At 41.5% G+C, this 16247-nt stretch overlaps 1 protein-coding gene across 2 annotated transcripts in view; it reads right to left on the bottom strand.

The window, feature by feature from the left end:
- Positions 1 to 16247, bottom strand: part of Ylpm1 (YLP motif containing 1) — a 76988-nt gene that overhangs the window by 29071 nt on the left and 31670 nt on the right. Inside the window, exons 5-10 of one of the 2 annotated variants that reach the window (XM_021202732.2) lie at positions 12707 to 14830; positions 9543 to 9660; positions 2475 to 2895; positions 1539 to 1631; positions 1143 to 1332; positions 422 to 540 (exon numbers count right to left, since the gene is read on the bottom strand). In XM_021202732.2, coding sequence (XP_021058391.1) covers positions 422 to 540; positions 1143 to 1332; positions 1539 to 1631; positions 2475 to 2895; positions 9543 to 9660; positions 12707 to 14830 — 3065 coding nt within the window. The remainder of the gene's footprint in view (positions 1 to 421; positions 541 to 1142; positions 1333 to 1538; positions 1632 to 2474; positions 2896 to 9542; positions 9661 to 12706; positions 14831 to 16247) is intronic. The other variant, XM_029540536.1, reaches the window with a different exon arrangement.

Raw genomic sequence — 16247 nt, 5'->3', positions numbered from 1 at the left:
GTTGTTCCACCTACAGGGTGGCAGCCCCCTACAGCTCCTTGGGTACTTTCTCTAGCTCCTCCATTGGGGGCCCTGTGTTCCATCCAGTAGCTGACTGTGAGCATCCACTTCTGTGTTTGCCAGGCACTGGCATAGCCTCACAAGAGGCCTCTATATCAGGGTTCGGGGCATCTCTTGAATGCTGGAGTTACAAGTAGTTGTAAACTGCCTGATGTGGGTGCTGACAGTTGAACCCGGACCTTCTGTAGGAACAGTATATGACCACTGAACCATCTCTCCAGCCACACAGTACTATTTATTATAATAATGCTATTTTCAAGAACAGTTTACTGTGAATGTTTAAATGTATAGCTACAATGAGAAACGCTTTCTATTTGTTTGCATTAGCAATGTAGTTACTGTCATTAAGGCATTACTTTACCTCCAAACATGGGTGGGCCTTCATAGGGTGGTCTATCAGACTTCCGGTCATAGGATGGCCTATCAAACCCTCCTCTTCTGGATGAAGAATGGTCTTTTTTGTCTCGATATGATTGATTCCTACAGGGTATAACAGGAAGTTTTGGTAAAAACATAAATACTTGGAAGGTCTCTGCTTTACAACACATCATTGTCTCTATGGGCAGTTACTCCACAGTCTGTATTTAAATATTAAACTTGCTTTTTCACTTATATCTACCTAAAAATCAAGAATTGTATAAATCGCTTGCCTGTAAAAAACTGGTTGCACTTTACTTTCTTTTAATTTTGCTGTCCACATTTCAATTTAATTCTCTGGAATTCAAGGGAGGAGAACCCAAGCATGTGCTTGCTTAGAAATCCTTCCTTTTCCAAACTATACATATAATGGGAAGAGTACATTAGTCACAAAATCTCTTTCAACACACTGACTAAAGGCAAGGTGGCACATGCCTTTATTCCCAGCATTCAGGAGACAGAGGCAGGCGGATCTCTGTGAGTTTAAACTAGCCTGTTCCAGGACAGCCAGAGCTACATAATAGAGAGGACCTTATTATCTCCAAACAAAACAAGACAATAACCACTACCCCCCAATCCAAAAAACAAACAAACAAATGACTTTCGCTCGATTTATACAAGAAATTTTGCATGTATATATAGGAAAGGTATTTTTCACAGCATACCTGTCATCTCGGGGTCTGCGTTCTCTGTCAAATCGGTCCCGCTCATAGTCAAGAACACGATCTCGGTCTCTATCTCTATGTGTTTCTCGGTCCCTTTTAAAATCTCGATGATCTGTTATATTACTTGGACGGTCAAAATAAGGTTCACGGTCTCTTTCTCTATCATAGCGATCACGCTGGCCTGCATGATCTATAAAAACAATACAAACTAAGAACTAGAAGCATTTCCAGAAATTAAAGCAAGACGTGCAATTTTAACTTCAGAACGTAAATTAGTCTTAAATTTAGGAATCTTTCAGTGATATTAAACTAGACTAACCTTGTTAAAAGGAAAATCTTGTAATAATTAGGTCCTCAAGTTAAGCTTAAAATTACTCTCCTCTCTGGGAATCCTACCTGCATCAAAAGTTGACCTTTCAGGTAATGGATCTGGGCGTAGAGTTATTCTTTCTCCATATGGTATCTGTTCAACTTTATTAGTAGGCATATCTGGCAAAGAAAACCAGGGATGAAATATAAGCATAAAGCTTAAGAAAACCAAATCTCTAACTAGTAATTCCTGTAGTACGGCCTGGTAGTATACCCTATAATCCCAGCCCCCAGGAAGTTAAGACAGGAGGACCCAGAGCTTGGGGGAATGTGGTGTTCCAGGGCCAGCAAGATTGGGTCGTGAGAAACTTAAAGTCTCTTCTCTGGAAAAACAATTCCTGCCAGGTGCTGTGGTATAAACCTATAATCCCAGAACGTGGGAGGTTAAGGACAGGAGTTTAAGGTCACTGTCCTGGCTAGTTTTATGTCAATTTGATACAAACTAGAGTCATCTCAAAGGAGAAAGCCCCAGTTGAGAAAATGTCTCTATAAGCTCCAACTATAGGGCATTTTCTTAACTAGTGATTACTGGGCAAGGAAGATCCAGCCCATTCTGCATGGCACCATGCCTGGGCTGGTGGTCCTGGGTTCTATAAGAAAGCAGACTGAACAAGCCATGAAGAGAAAGCCAGGAAGCAGCATCCCTCCAAGGCCTCTCCATCAGCTCCTGCCTCCAGGTTCCAGCCCTACTTGAGTTCCTGTCCTGACTTCCTTCAATGATGAACTACAATGTAGAAGTGTAAGCCTAATAAAACCCTTTCCTCTCCAACTTGCTTTTCGGTCATGGTGTTTCACTGTAGCAACCATAACCTTAACTAGGACAGAAATCCTCTGCTACATAGTGAGTTTGAAGCCAGCCTTGCCAAAGAGATTATCTCAAAATCAAAACACCACCACCATCACCATCACCAACACCAAACAATTCCTGTAGAACCCCAACCATAAATTCACCATATTACTCACCTCGACCATGGCCATAGTCAACTGTATGCTGCACTGGTGGTGGTTTGGACATTGGTGGCATACCCATAGGCATTGGGCCAGGAGGGGGAATGGAAGAATGAACAGGTGGGGGTGGTAACACTGGAGCAGATGGAATTGTTGCAGTGTCTCGTTTAAATTCTGAATTCAGTCCTTGATCATCATTTGTATCCCAGAGCCCAAAGAAAGAATCTTCATCCCAGCGTTCCTGTTTCACAGATGAAGTTTTTGGCTTTATAACTGGAGGAGGGGGTGGTGGTGGTGGAGGTGGAGGAGGCGGTGGTGGTATTGGCACAGGAGGCCTAGTCATAGGAATAGATGATCTTGCTGGTGGAGCAGAGGGTCTTACAATTGACCCAGGTGGCTTACCCATAGGAGGGGGTGGTCTATAGGATCCTGGAGGCTAGAGAAGACAGTAAATGGTGAGTAAGATAGTTGCTACATTGTCACAGATCAGTAAAAACTAAAACCTAGTTTTTAATCAATTAAAAAATTAATAGCTGGGCAGTGGCGGTGCACACCTTTAATCTCAGCAGATTAAAGGGAGGCAGAGGCAGGCAGATGTCTGAGTTCTAGGCCAGCCTGGTCTACAGAGTGAGTTCCAGGACAGCCAGGGCTAATACAGAGAAACCTTGTCTTGAAAAACCAAAATAAATAAATAATAATAATAATATACACGTCATATTCAAAATGTAAAGCTTTTGTAGTTTTTTATTTATTTACTTAATTAGTTTATGTGCATTGATATTTTGCCTTCATGTATGTCAGTGTGTCAGATCATCTGAGACTGGAGTTACAGACAGTTCTGAGCTGACATTTGGGTGCTGGGAATTGAATCCAGGCTGTGTGGACCATCTGTAACACTAGCTCTAGGAAGATCTAAGAACTGTAGTCTCTGTGGTCACCTATAAATATGTCTGCCTCACATATACACATAACTCATACAGATGCACACACAAACACACACACTCACACACACCTATAGTGGTATATGCCTCTAATCTCAGCACTTGAAGATTTCTATGAATTCGTGGCTGGTCTAGTCTACATAGTAAGGACTACATACTGTAACTCTGTCTTAAAAATTTTTTTTTTAAATAAAAGATACCAGCAGGAGCTGGGTAGGTAACTCTGCCAGTCAAATGCCTGCTATGCAATCTGAGGACCTTAATTAAAGGAACAGAACTCACACAAACATTTTTGGTCACAGGTTCAAAGGATGGGTCAACAGTTAAGAGCACTTGCTACTCTTGAAGAGGACCCCTAGTTCTGTGTCCAGCACCCCCACAGTGGCTCACAATCATTTGTGACTTCAGTTCTATGGGACCTGATATCTTCTGATCTTTGAAGGGCATACATGCACCTGTGTACATTTATAAACAAAATACATACATATACAAAATAAAAATAAGTGAATCTTTTTTGTTTGTTTTTTTGAGACAGGGTTTCTCTGTATAATAGCCCTGGCTGTCCTGGAACTCACTCTGTAGACCAGGCTGGCCTTGAACTCAGAAATCCGCCTGCCTCTGCCTCCTGAGTGCTGAGATTAAAGGGGTGTGCCACCCACTGCCTAGCGTGAATCTTTTTTAAAAATTGGATATGGTGGGTCATGCTTATAATCCTACAGCTGGGGAAACAGAGACAGACTAGATCCTGGCTGGGACTGCCCTGGCCAGGAAGCCTAACCTAACTGTGAGCCTCAGGTCTGTGAGATATCAACTAGCTTAAAAAAAAAAAGTACAGTTGCTTGAGGAACAATCACTGGGTCAACCAGTGGTTTCCATACATATGCACATATGTACCCGTGTGCACACACATAGACAAAGACACCAGTAGAAAAATGAAGATAGGCCATAGAAAAGGAAAAACACAGAAGTCATCCCTAATAAAGTAGTTATATTAATTAATATAAAAAACCTTTTTAACTCTAGCTGGGTATGGCAGCATATCCATTCACTCTTCTATGATGGTAGAGGTGGATCAATCAGTTCAAGGCTATCCTCAGATACATACAAGTTTGAGAGCAACATAGACTATGATACCTTGTCTCTTAAAAAAACAAAAATCCTAGCAAATACTTTGTTGCTGATAATCCCAGCACTCAGGAAGTAGAGGTAAGCGGATCTGTATGAGTTCAAGACAGCCTGCTTGACATAGACTAGCACATAAATATTCACAGCAGCTTTAAGTCGGCAATCCAGATGTCTGGGGACTGACGCATGAATAAACAATATGTGGAATACATCTATACACTGAGTATTACCTAGCAATAAAAAGAAGTGAAGTACTAATTCATACAATGACATGAACTCAAAAATGTGATGCTAAATGAAAGAAGCCAGAAATACAGGACTATATGTTACATGCACTCAGTTTTTATGAGCTGCTCAAAAGGGCAAAACTAGAGAGACAGAAAATGTACTATAGACTACTTGGGTTTAAGAACTATAGGGGACGGAGAGATGGCTCAGTGGTTAAGAGTAGTGAGTGCTCTTCCAGAGGTTCTGAGTTCAAGTCCCAGCAACTACACTGTGGCTCACAACCATCTGTAATGGCATCTGATGCCCTCTTCTGGTGTGTCTGAGGAGAGCAATAGTGTACTCACATACATAAGATAAATAATTCTGGTTCCAGCACCCACAAGGAAGCTCACAAAAATCTCTAACTTCAGTTCCAAAGGATCTATCATATGTGATATCATGAAGCACATATGTGGTATACTTATATAAATGTAGGAAAATGCTCATACTCATAAAATTAAAAATAAAGCTTAAGGGGCTGGTGAGATGGCTCAGTGGGTAAGAGCACCCTACTGCTCTTCCGAAGGTCCGGAGTTCAAATCCCAGCAACCACATGGTGGCTCATAACCATCTGTAACAAGATCTGACGCCCTCTTCTAGAGTGTCTGAAGACAGCTACAGTGTACTTACATATAATAAATAAATAAATCTTTAAAAAAAATAAATAAATAAAGCTTAAAAAGAGTTGGAGTAAAACTGACTTTGTTAATATGTAAGGAATGTTAATTAGCATGAAGAAATATTAATGTTCCTATTTATCAACAATGTATAAAAAGCTGTAGAGGCCGGTCAGGAGCTATGGGCTCTAAGGGCTCTCACTGCACTGCAGAGGCCATGGGTTTTGGTCTCAGAGCATGAACTGTGGGGCTCCCAACCATCTGTAGCTCCAGTTCCAGGGGATCCAATGAAAGCTCTTTTCTGGGCTTCTAGACTATCCACATGCACATGACACATACTTCACACAGACATGCACAAACTCATAAAAAAACAAGTGTACTAAAGGCTGAGAGTGGTGCCTACATTCTGGAAACTGAGGAAAGACAACCACAAGTCCAAGGCCAGTCTGGGTTTTGTTACAGAGAGAAATTCTGTCACACACTCACTCACACTCACACACACACACACACACAAAATTGCCAGGCACATGCACTCAAGAGGTTGAGGCAGGCATTCTCTGAGTTTGAGGTCAGCTGACCTACAAGTGTGAGTTCCAGGACAGTCAGGGCTACACAAAGAACCCGTCTCAAAAAAACCTAAAATAAATAAATAAATAAATAAATAATAATAATAACAATAATACAAAAGGTGGTGTTATATTTTCCAAAATATAAAGAAGCTGATGATTGTCTGGATATGGTAGTGATGTTATACAACTACGTAAGAGAGTTGCTTAAATGTACTAAGAGAAAATTTTAAATGTTTTTTTATTATTTGTTTGTTTATTTGTTGGTAGGTCAATACATAATTTTATTAACAAATATGAAACCAATTGTCTCTGTGTGTGCATGGGAGGTATGGATTTAAAAAGGAACATTTCTTGAGCAGAAAGAACGTCTATTTTTTAACTAAAGTTTCCCACTCTAGGAAGATACACAAATATCTGGGAGGTACCCAAAATAAAGACCCGATACAGAGAAATTCATTAAAGCTGCATTAATAATCGTGGAAGATCAGAAGAAAATAGCCAATATAAATAGAACAGTTCCATGAATTACTGTACATAAAAATAGTAACAAGTTGGGATATGGGAAAGCGTGATTTGTCAGATGAACAAAACAGAAATATGCATCTATAATCTAGAGCACTGGGCCGGGTGTGGTGGCACACGCCTTTAATCCCAGCACTTGGGAGGCAGAGGCAGGNGNATTTCTGAGTTCNAGGCCAGCCTGGTCTACAGAGTGAGTTCCAGGACAGTCAGGGCTACACAGAGAAACCCTGTCTCGAAAAACCAAAAAAAAAAAATCTAGAGCACTGGGTGTCAACCTTTCTAATGCTGTGACCCTTTAACATAGTTCCTTATATTGTGGGAACCCCTAACCATACAATCATTTCATTGCTACTTCCTAGCTGTGATTTCGCTACTGTAATGAATCAGAACATAAATATCTGACATGCAGGATATCTGATGTGCGGAAAGGGGGTACAACCCAGAAGATAATAACTGAAGATCTAGAGACTCTACCACTTGCCTCAAGATGTGAAGAAGGAAGACGGTTTTCATCCTAGGGGTTCACTTTAGAAAGGAAGGATGATGATAAAATAAACAAATCAAACAATGCTAAATGCTGATGGGACCACCCTGAGATTGGAAAAAGAAAAAGATAAACCAGAATCAACCAGGTGGAGAGGGGGGATGGAGAAAAATGCACACATGCAAGAGTGTCTCTAAGTAGAAGACTACTGCATTCTCACAACTGCTAAGCGGTTCCATGTCCTGGAAGAGTAAGTATGGTAGTAAGCAGTAGACAGGAGGGGGCTGGAAAGTACAGGAAAAACAAAATACCAACGAAAAGTAGACTGTATCCTGAGAGTGATGGGAAATCCTGAAGACATTTTCTCATAGGCAGGGTTTGGTCAAGCACAGATTGGCCTTGAAACTACTACGTAGCAAATTTTTGATCCTCCTGCCTCTATCTGAAGACATTTTCTCATAGGCAGGGTTTGGTCAAGCACAGATTGGCCTTGAAACTACTACGTAGCAAATTTTTGATCCTCCTGCCTCTATCTCCCAAGTGCTATCTTGCCCAGTTCTATGTGGTACTGGAGACTGAACCTAGTGCTTCACATATATATACTAGGCAGGTGTTCTAGCAACAGAGCTGCATCCTCAGCAGTTAGTTATAAGGCAGGAAGCAACATAGTGAGATTCATGTTTTTAAAAGGGTTTGAAATGCCAGGCATGATATCAAGCAGAGGCAGGCAGATTTCTGTGAGTTTGAATTAGCCTAGTCTATGCAGCAACAAGTTCCAAACCCACCAAGGCTACATATTGAAATCCTGCCAGGTGCATGCCGTTGACTGAAGCACTGCAGAGGCGGAAACAGAGGCAGGCGGATCTCTGTGAGTTCAAGGCCAGCCAGCTTGGTCAACAAAGTGAGTTCCAGGTCAGCAAGGGCTACACAGAGAAACCCTGTCTCAGAAAACAACAACAACAACAACAACAACAACAATAAAACAAAAAAAGAAGTCATCTGGAAAAATTAACTTCTACAAATTGTCCTCTGTCCTTCATACATGTGGTATGACCTCTCTCTCCCTCTCCACCCCCCCCACAAACACACACACACAAATTTAGATGATTCTGCAGTTAGGTGTGCTTGCTGTATTTTGCAGGGGATTAGAGTTTGGTCCATAGCAGCCACCATCAGGCTCACAACAGCCTTTAACTCTAGCTCCCAAGCATCTGACATAATTTTTTGAGCTCTGGAGGCACCCACAAGCATGTACATAAACTTCAACACACAGAGACATCTATCTCTCCCACATATTGTCTGTTTGGCTAAATATATATTAGTATTATCTAAGGTGGAGTAGAGAGTAGGTACTGCCCAATACAGTTGTTAAACAGTAAGACTAGAGCTGACTCAGTCGTTACAAGCATGTATTAACTCTTTCAGAGGACCAGGTTTGATTCCCATCACCCACATGGAGACTCACAACCATCTGTATCTTTACCAGTTCAAGGTATGTGAAGCCCTCTTCTGACCTTAACAGAAACCAGGCAAGCTCATGGTACACATACATACATACAGAGGCAAAACCTTCACACACATACTAAACACATCTAAAAATAGTAATAATTTAGAAAGTAGTAGGTAGGGCTGGGGACTTAGCTCAGTGGTAGATCCCGTGCCTAGGAGGGACACTATGGGAGCAACCCACTGGATCCAGTCCTCAGAACTGCACTCTTCTCCCCAGCAACCCCCCCCCCCCCCACAGTTTTAGAGTACGTGGGCAAGCAAGATGATACCTGCTGCCAAGTTAATAACCTGCGTGATCTCAGGGGGTCCACAGGGTAGAAGGAAAAAGAAACCTCTCTAAAGAGCTATCTTCTGAGTTGACCATGGGCACTATGGTATGCACCTCCTCCACCCTCAAACATACAAAGTAGATAAATAAATGTAATTTTAAAGATGAAGAAGATAATTCAAGTTGATCTCTGGGATCCATGTGTGCAAATACACAGGAAACACCACCCCCATAAGTGTAGATGCACCGTATAACACACACACACACACAAATCAAACTTAGGTCATTAGCTTGGCAGCAGGTACCATCTTGCCAGCCCTTGTACTTTAAAACTGTGGAGGTTTTGAAAAGACTGTGACCTATGACTGAATCCAGTGACTATGGAGCTGCACAGTTCAGGTGTGCTTGGTCTATCTGTTAAAGCCCAGGGAAAGAAGTATTCTTGCATATGTCTAACTACTTCTAAAGATGTTCAAAGCTTTCACTTTTCCAAAATTTATGTTTTTACAATAAAAATGTATGCTTATTGGAATTTTAAAAATCCAACATCATTGCCAGGCATTGATCCCAGCCTTTAATCCCAGCACCCTGGAGGCAGAGGCAGGCAGATCTATGTCTTTAAGGCCAGCCTGGTCTACAGAGCAAGTTCTAGGACAGCCAGTGCTACACAGAGAAACCCTGTCTAGAAACACAAAAACAAAACAAAATAAAATAAATCCTACATCATATAAACACACACAGTAAAAAACATCTCATTTTCTGAGCACACATTTTCCCATACCGGATACATCCCAGGTCTTGATGGATTCTGTAGTCTTGAGTCTGGGGGTGGTAGATGGTCAGCCATCTGTGGCTCAGACCCAAAGTCTTTCAACTTTTGAAGCTGTTCTTTCTGTTCTCTGTAAACAAATGAAATTGTCTTTGTACTTAAAAGCATGTTTATATTATCCCAAACAACTATGGTTAAACCCAAATTTTAAAAAATACAAGAAAGAAAAACACCTAAAGACTAAAGTCCTATGCAGCGCCCATACGGCACCTCAGTTATGGTAGCATTCTCTTGCTTTTACACAACTAACCCATCAACCATCTAAGACCTATAATCATAAATTATCAATGATCTTCAACAACTGATTCTACAACCTGCCTACCATGTTTCTCTTTCAAGAAATCCCAAAGTTTTTCCTGCTAATTGTTTTCAATATTTTACAGATTACAAAATGGACTCTGTATAAAATACAGTCTAAGAAGGCATTTTAGGCTTTCACTGGAGGCTTATTTTGTTTGGGAGATGGGGGTGAACAGTTTCAGGAACCTGGGCTAGGCCCAAACTAGCCAAACAGCTTTGAACTCATCATTCTCTTGCTACCAGATGCAAGTACTTGCATTACAGGGTATGTACCACTATACCTACCTCTCATATTAGTTTTTAAAACTTGAATTAGCTGACATTATTTATAAAGGAAATATTTTACATAGAAATTGAGTTTTTAAAGTATTTTGATTAATATTACACCTATATTCTGTCAAGTCAACAAGTAGCTCTGTGGAGCCATGGCCGACCATGTTAGATGAAGCAGACTATCAAGTCCTCACCACACTCCAGAGTTCCTCCTGGCGCACTTCCATTCATTTTTGTTAACTTGTCTGACTCTTTAAAAAAATGTTTTTAAAGGAAAAAAAAGTCTCATGCCCAGCAGTGGTGGTGCACACCTTCAATTCCAGCACTTGAGAGGCAGAGACAGATGGAGCTCTACGTTCCAGGATAATAGCTAGGGCTACATGAAAAAACCCTGTCTTGAAATTTTTTTTACATTATTTTTATTTTGTGTATGTTTTATCTGCATGTATGTGTACCATATGCATGCAGTGCTCATGGAAGCCAGAAGAGGGCAGTGGATCCTTTTGGAACTGTGATAGAGACAGTTATACAGAGCTGCCATGTGGTTGCTGAGTATATATAGGAACATGGATCCTCTGAAAGGGCAGTCAGTCTCCTAACCACTAAGCCATCTCTCCAGCCCCACTTGTCTGACTCCTGAATGCATATTAGTTTGCATATCTATTTGCTTTAAATGGTGACAACACTCACAGGTCTATATTCTTAAAAATAATACTTTGTATTCCTAAAGATTAATTATCTACTCCTCTATTTTAATCCCTAGCTAACATCCCTTTACTTTTTCTTACAATTCCTATCGTCTACACTTACAATAGCCACTACACCAGCTCCAGATGTTTACAGTATCCCTTTATATACAGTATTGTGACCCAAGGGGACACAAAGTCCATAAGGGTTGTTCCTGTCTCATGGAAACACTGCTTATGGTATTCCTTGTCTCTCTAAAGGCATACTATAACCATGCTCTAACTATGGGAACTACTATCCATTAGCTCTCATATGTTGGTTAGGTTTTGTTGCCTAGGAAGGGGTTGAAGAAAAAAAAGGGTGAACGTGCAGCACCTTTCATCCAACAATCTATGCAAAGCAACAACAAGTGAAAAAGTCATTTTTAAGTAAGGAAAGAAAAGAAACTAAAAGTAACCAATCACCAATCAGTTTTATGTTCTCTATAAAACAGATTTCAGAGTCAGACAGAGTTCAAATTCTGGGCCTGCATCTAATAACCACGTGAACTTTAGTAAGACTTAGTATTATTGTGAATGGCGATGATATTATTTTTCTTTGCAAGCCCTTGGACAGACGAGGTTAAGATGGGAGGATCAGTGCAGTGCCCGAACAGTTATGTGAATTAAAAGTGCCCACAATTTAGAAGCAAGTAGCTAAACGCTCTGCAGCATGCCTCACATCATGCTCATGAGTAATCTAGAAAAAAGGAGCGAGGACTACCTCAGCCTACAGACAAGAGACCATTTGCCACCTGTTCCGAACCTCCAGACATTCTTTCATTCTTCCTACAGTTATGCTTTGCCATCACATTTTCCTAGTACTAAAATTTCAGTTACAAATTCAATTAGTATAACTCACAAATGTAGACCACAGTTGACAGATGAAGCAAACACATTAGAATCTATCAAAAAAAATTAACCATTTATTTTTCTCAAAAACCTGTTTGGAAAAAAGAACAAAAATAAAAAAGTCTTACTGTTTATAGCTATATGAGAAACATTACATAATGCCCACATAGTTGATTGTAGGTTGTTTTTTTGTTTGTTTGTTTGTTTTAAAATCCAACTTCACGATGAAAATCTAGGGAAAACAATCTGCTTCCAGTTAAAATCAAAGATGAACATCCTCCTAACAAAGTATCAGTAGTCAGTCAAATCTGAAGACGCCCCAGGTAACCATCCGTAACGCCAGCAGAGAAAATAAAGTACCTTCCACCATTCCATCAAACAGTAGGGACTGTGCAGCCTGTCAGATCCAATGCCAAAGAACAGACACTGCCTACTGAAAACAACGATGGCTCAATACACAAAGCCCCATGAAACCCAGAGTCCTGAAATGTAGTTTTAACACTTGAGACATGCACTCTCAAGGCATCCAGCAACACATCTACAATGACTAACAAGAACATCAATCAATTTGCACACCCTAGGACATATGTGAATAATTAACAGTTCCCAAATATCCATCTTAACCCCCAAACAGCACTGAATAACCAGAAACACAAATTCAAAGTATGATAAGAAACAGGGTTTAAAGGGTTCCATTAAAAGACTTCATTCAGCTGGGCTGTGGTGGCACATGTCTTTAATCCCAGCACTTGGGAGGCAGAGGCAGGCAGATCTTTTGAGTTTGAGGCCAGCCTGGTCTACAGAACAAGTTCCAAGACATGCGGGGCTACACGGAGAAACCCTGTATTGAAAAACCAACCAACCAACCAACCAAACAAACAAAACCAAAAAAGGCACTTCATTTAAAAAAGAGCAGTATGAAAATCTGTTTCAACTAAAAGGAACGATCTTAAGGAGTAAACTTACCGAAGCATTTTCAATTCTTGTGCAGCTTTCAAAATGATTTCGTGCTGCCTCTGACTGAGAACCATTACCCCTCCAAGGCCTTGGTCAGAGTCTAAGTTTGCATCGGACCCCATCATTTCAGAGGAATGATGTGAGGATGGCATATGTTCCGCCATGGGGGAATGTCTATCCACATCAGATGGGTACCATCTGTCTGACAACCGTTCTCTTTCCCAGTCCATTCTGTCAGGAACATAATCTCGCTTTTCCCGCCATGTATCTCCTCTTTCTGGATACTCTCGAATCCTCAACTCACCCCTATCACGGAAATCTCGGTCATACCCATGGTCTCGATTTCTTTCTTCTCTCCATCTATCATCCCGGTATCTATCCAAAGGTGGAAGAGGTGGGAGGGGTGGTAAAGGTGGAAGAGATGGAATATCCCGTTCACGAAACTGTGATTCTTGTTCATCCAGTGGTCTCCCATAATCTCTGTCCCACTCATTATCTACATTTCTGTCATATATATCCACAGGTCTTCTAATGTGATCCACATCTCTGTCTAAGTCCCTGTCCATTTCCCTACCATAACCCTCATCCATATCCTGATCCCTTTCCCAATCATCCCACCAAGGGCCTCGCCTGTCTCCATCATGAGACCGTGATGGTGGTGCTGAGAACCTGTCCTCTCTGCTGTATGAATCTAGTGTATCATCTTGATAGTCACGTTCACACTCTCTCCAGTATCTCTTTCTATCCCAGTCATTGAGTCTTTCTCGCTCAATTGGAGCATTTCTACCATCTACTGGGAACTCTTCATGTCCTCTCTCTTCTCCATGGTTCCACGAAGCCCTAGAAGGTTCATCTCGGTGATAAGGATACATTTTGTCTCCACCATCTCCTGGTTCTAGTCTGAATGAAAATCCTTCAGGACCAAAATATGGCCTTCCTAATCCCCTTTCTCGACTACCTGGACCCCGAGGCGGTCCCCTCTCCCTGCTTCCAGCTCTTTGAGGGGGTCCTCTCTCTCTGCTTCCAGCCCTTCGAGGAGGTCCTCTCTCCTGACTGCCAGCCCTGCGAGGTGGCCCCCTTTCTCGGCTGTTGGCTCTACTGTCCTGGCTGTCTTGTAGGCCACCTGGTATTTTATCCCGACTGCTTCCTGGCCTCACAAAAACCCTGTCCCAGATGCCTTCTCCTCTGTCCATTTTCTCACGACTGTCTTCTCTTCTACCCATCATTTTATCATGGAAATCTTCTTGCTTGACCAGACCTGGACCTCGGTTAATTGTCTGGCCACGACCTCTGTTTACTAGTCCTTTATCCCGTGAATCTTCCACTCTGTTTTGCCCAGGACCTCTGTAGGATGAGCTGCTGCCTTTATTGCCTTCTAATCTATTTTCTCTGCTGTCTGGCTGAGGAAGATCTTTTTCTTGGTGGTTTTCTGAGTGGGACAAACCAATACCCAAAGGCTTGAAATCATCTGCAGTTAGTGCTGCTGCTGTGGCTCCTCCCTCCATGCTCCCTACTTTTGAGGGGAAAGCAGGTTGAGTAGTTACAGGTTTGTTTGCAAGGGATACAGGCTGAGTAACACCTTCGGTTTTGTCCATTTCAGTCTCCATACTTTGAGAATTCTGGTTCCAATTAGAGGGCTCTACAGGCCCTTCCGAGACTTGGCTTTTAGTTGGCTCTTGTTGAGAGTCACTTAGATTCTCATTTGACTGAACTGCCTTGGTATCCTTGACATCTGCGGAAATGCAAAATGAAAATGTAGCTAATTGCGTTTTTAAATTCTTCTGTTGGTTATTACTTGTGTCTGCTAATGGCTCTTTGTTTCCTGAAAGAGGCTCTGCTTGTGACTTAGGGTGCTGCTTAGACTGCTGCTGATGCTGCTGTCCAACAGTTGCTTTCGGGCCTTTCCACTGTGGTCCACTCTGTCGAGGACTTAGGGATGTATTGGGAGTTATATAAAATTGAGATGCTGGGCCCCGAGGGATCGTTCCCCATTTGCTTTTAGTGCCCTCTGCTGGGTGACTTTCATATCTGGGTCTTGGCCCATCGGGGCGATTTCCTTCAAAACGAGGCCCTTTGGGTCTCGGTCCTTCACACCTTGACCCTAAATCCTCAAATCTTCGAGGACCATCAAATCTACAAGTAAAACAAAAGATATTACTCAAGACAGTAAAGCAGGAAAAGGAAAGTCTCCATGTAAGATTACTTAAGGTGCTCAAAAACTGAATGTTAAGGCAGCAGTGCTCGGAAGACTTCAGGTCTAGATGTAGAAATCATGTCAGCATTATCTAACATACTTCAGTCGGCAGCAAGACTGACCTACTGAAATGTTAAAAAGCAATTGAAAATATTGTGCCTTGGTACATGGAATAGTCCACTCCTTTTTAAATAGAAAAATAATAATAATTCCATTACTGTGAGTACTTTTAAAGTTAAATTATAACTAAAAACCAAATATGGAATAATTAACAAGAAAATACAATATAATTGTAAATATTGTGGGAGCCAGCACTAAAATCTTCATTAATAAATGTCATACACACATGTACATACATGTCATACATACATACACATACACACATCTCTCTGTCTCTGTCTGTCTGTCTGTCTGTCTGTCACACACACACACACACACACACACACACACACACACACACACACACACACCAGTTTTCCAAAGTCTGGACAGAAATTGATCAAAGAAATGTTCCTTCCAATAGACGGTATGCTACACTTAAGACATAAATGTTGGTTGGGGCCTTCAGAATCAACAATCAAAAAAACAAAAAAAAAAAAACCAACCCCTAAGTGTTGATAAAGTGTCAATAGGTGAAAAGATGAAAAGACAACAGGCAGAGAGTAGTCAGCCCCACCCAGGTGAGAGGCGCACTGCCATGCAAAGGGTTTATGGAGCACAGATGCTTCGCTGAGACTTGAAAGGCAGCATCTGAGATGACAGGGTGTTAGTGATTACAGAATAGTATGGCAAGGGTACCTCAGACTAAGAGAGCAATATGAAAGGGAAAAAGGAGGAGAAGCACATATCATATTTAGAAATGCAAATGGTTGTGTAGTGTGGCTGAAGCGGAGGAGAGCAGAAAAGGATGCACAGAAAGACAGCATGCTAAGGATGAAGGCAAAGAGGCCTTCAAAAAGGACTTCCTTGTTTGCCTTGTATGGCAGGTACAAACCGACCATCTCCTAAACTTTCCAACTATAATCCAGCCTCCCCACTTTCAGTCTTAATGTAGACTCTTTCTCAACCTCTCTTATAGCTAGACTTGCACCAAGTTCCAGCAAGAGAATTGAAAACGACTGACACAGTCTTCTGGGTTGTCCTTGTAAATATTAGGGATTCCTCTTCACACTTCCCTTTTTAATGCTGCTTCCAAACAACTCCACTGCACTTTGTAAGTAAGGGCAATGTACAAAGGAAGGGCTGGTGAAGCAAACAGTAAAGAACCCAAGTTCCTAAGCACTGTGTAAATCCTGAGAGAATACATTTCTAATCTGTTAGAGACCTCTTTCTACCTTTGGATCTCTGTAAGGTTGA

Source organism: Mus pahari, chromosome 7 (assembly GCF_900095145.1).
Source record: "Mus pahari chromosome 7, PAHARI_EIJ_v1.1, whole genome shotgun sequence".
NCBI classification, from domain to species: Eukaryota; Metazoa; Chordata; class Mammalia; order Rodentia; family Muridae; genus Mus; species Mus pahari.
Note: the sequence above shows the minus strand (reverse complement) of the source record. Positions and strands in the feature narration are given on the sequence as shown.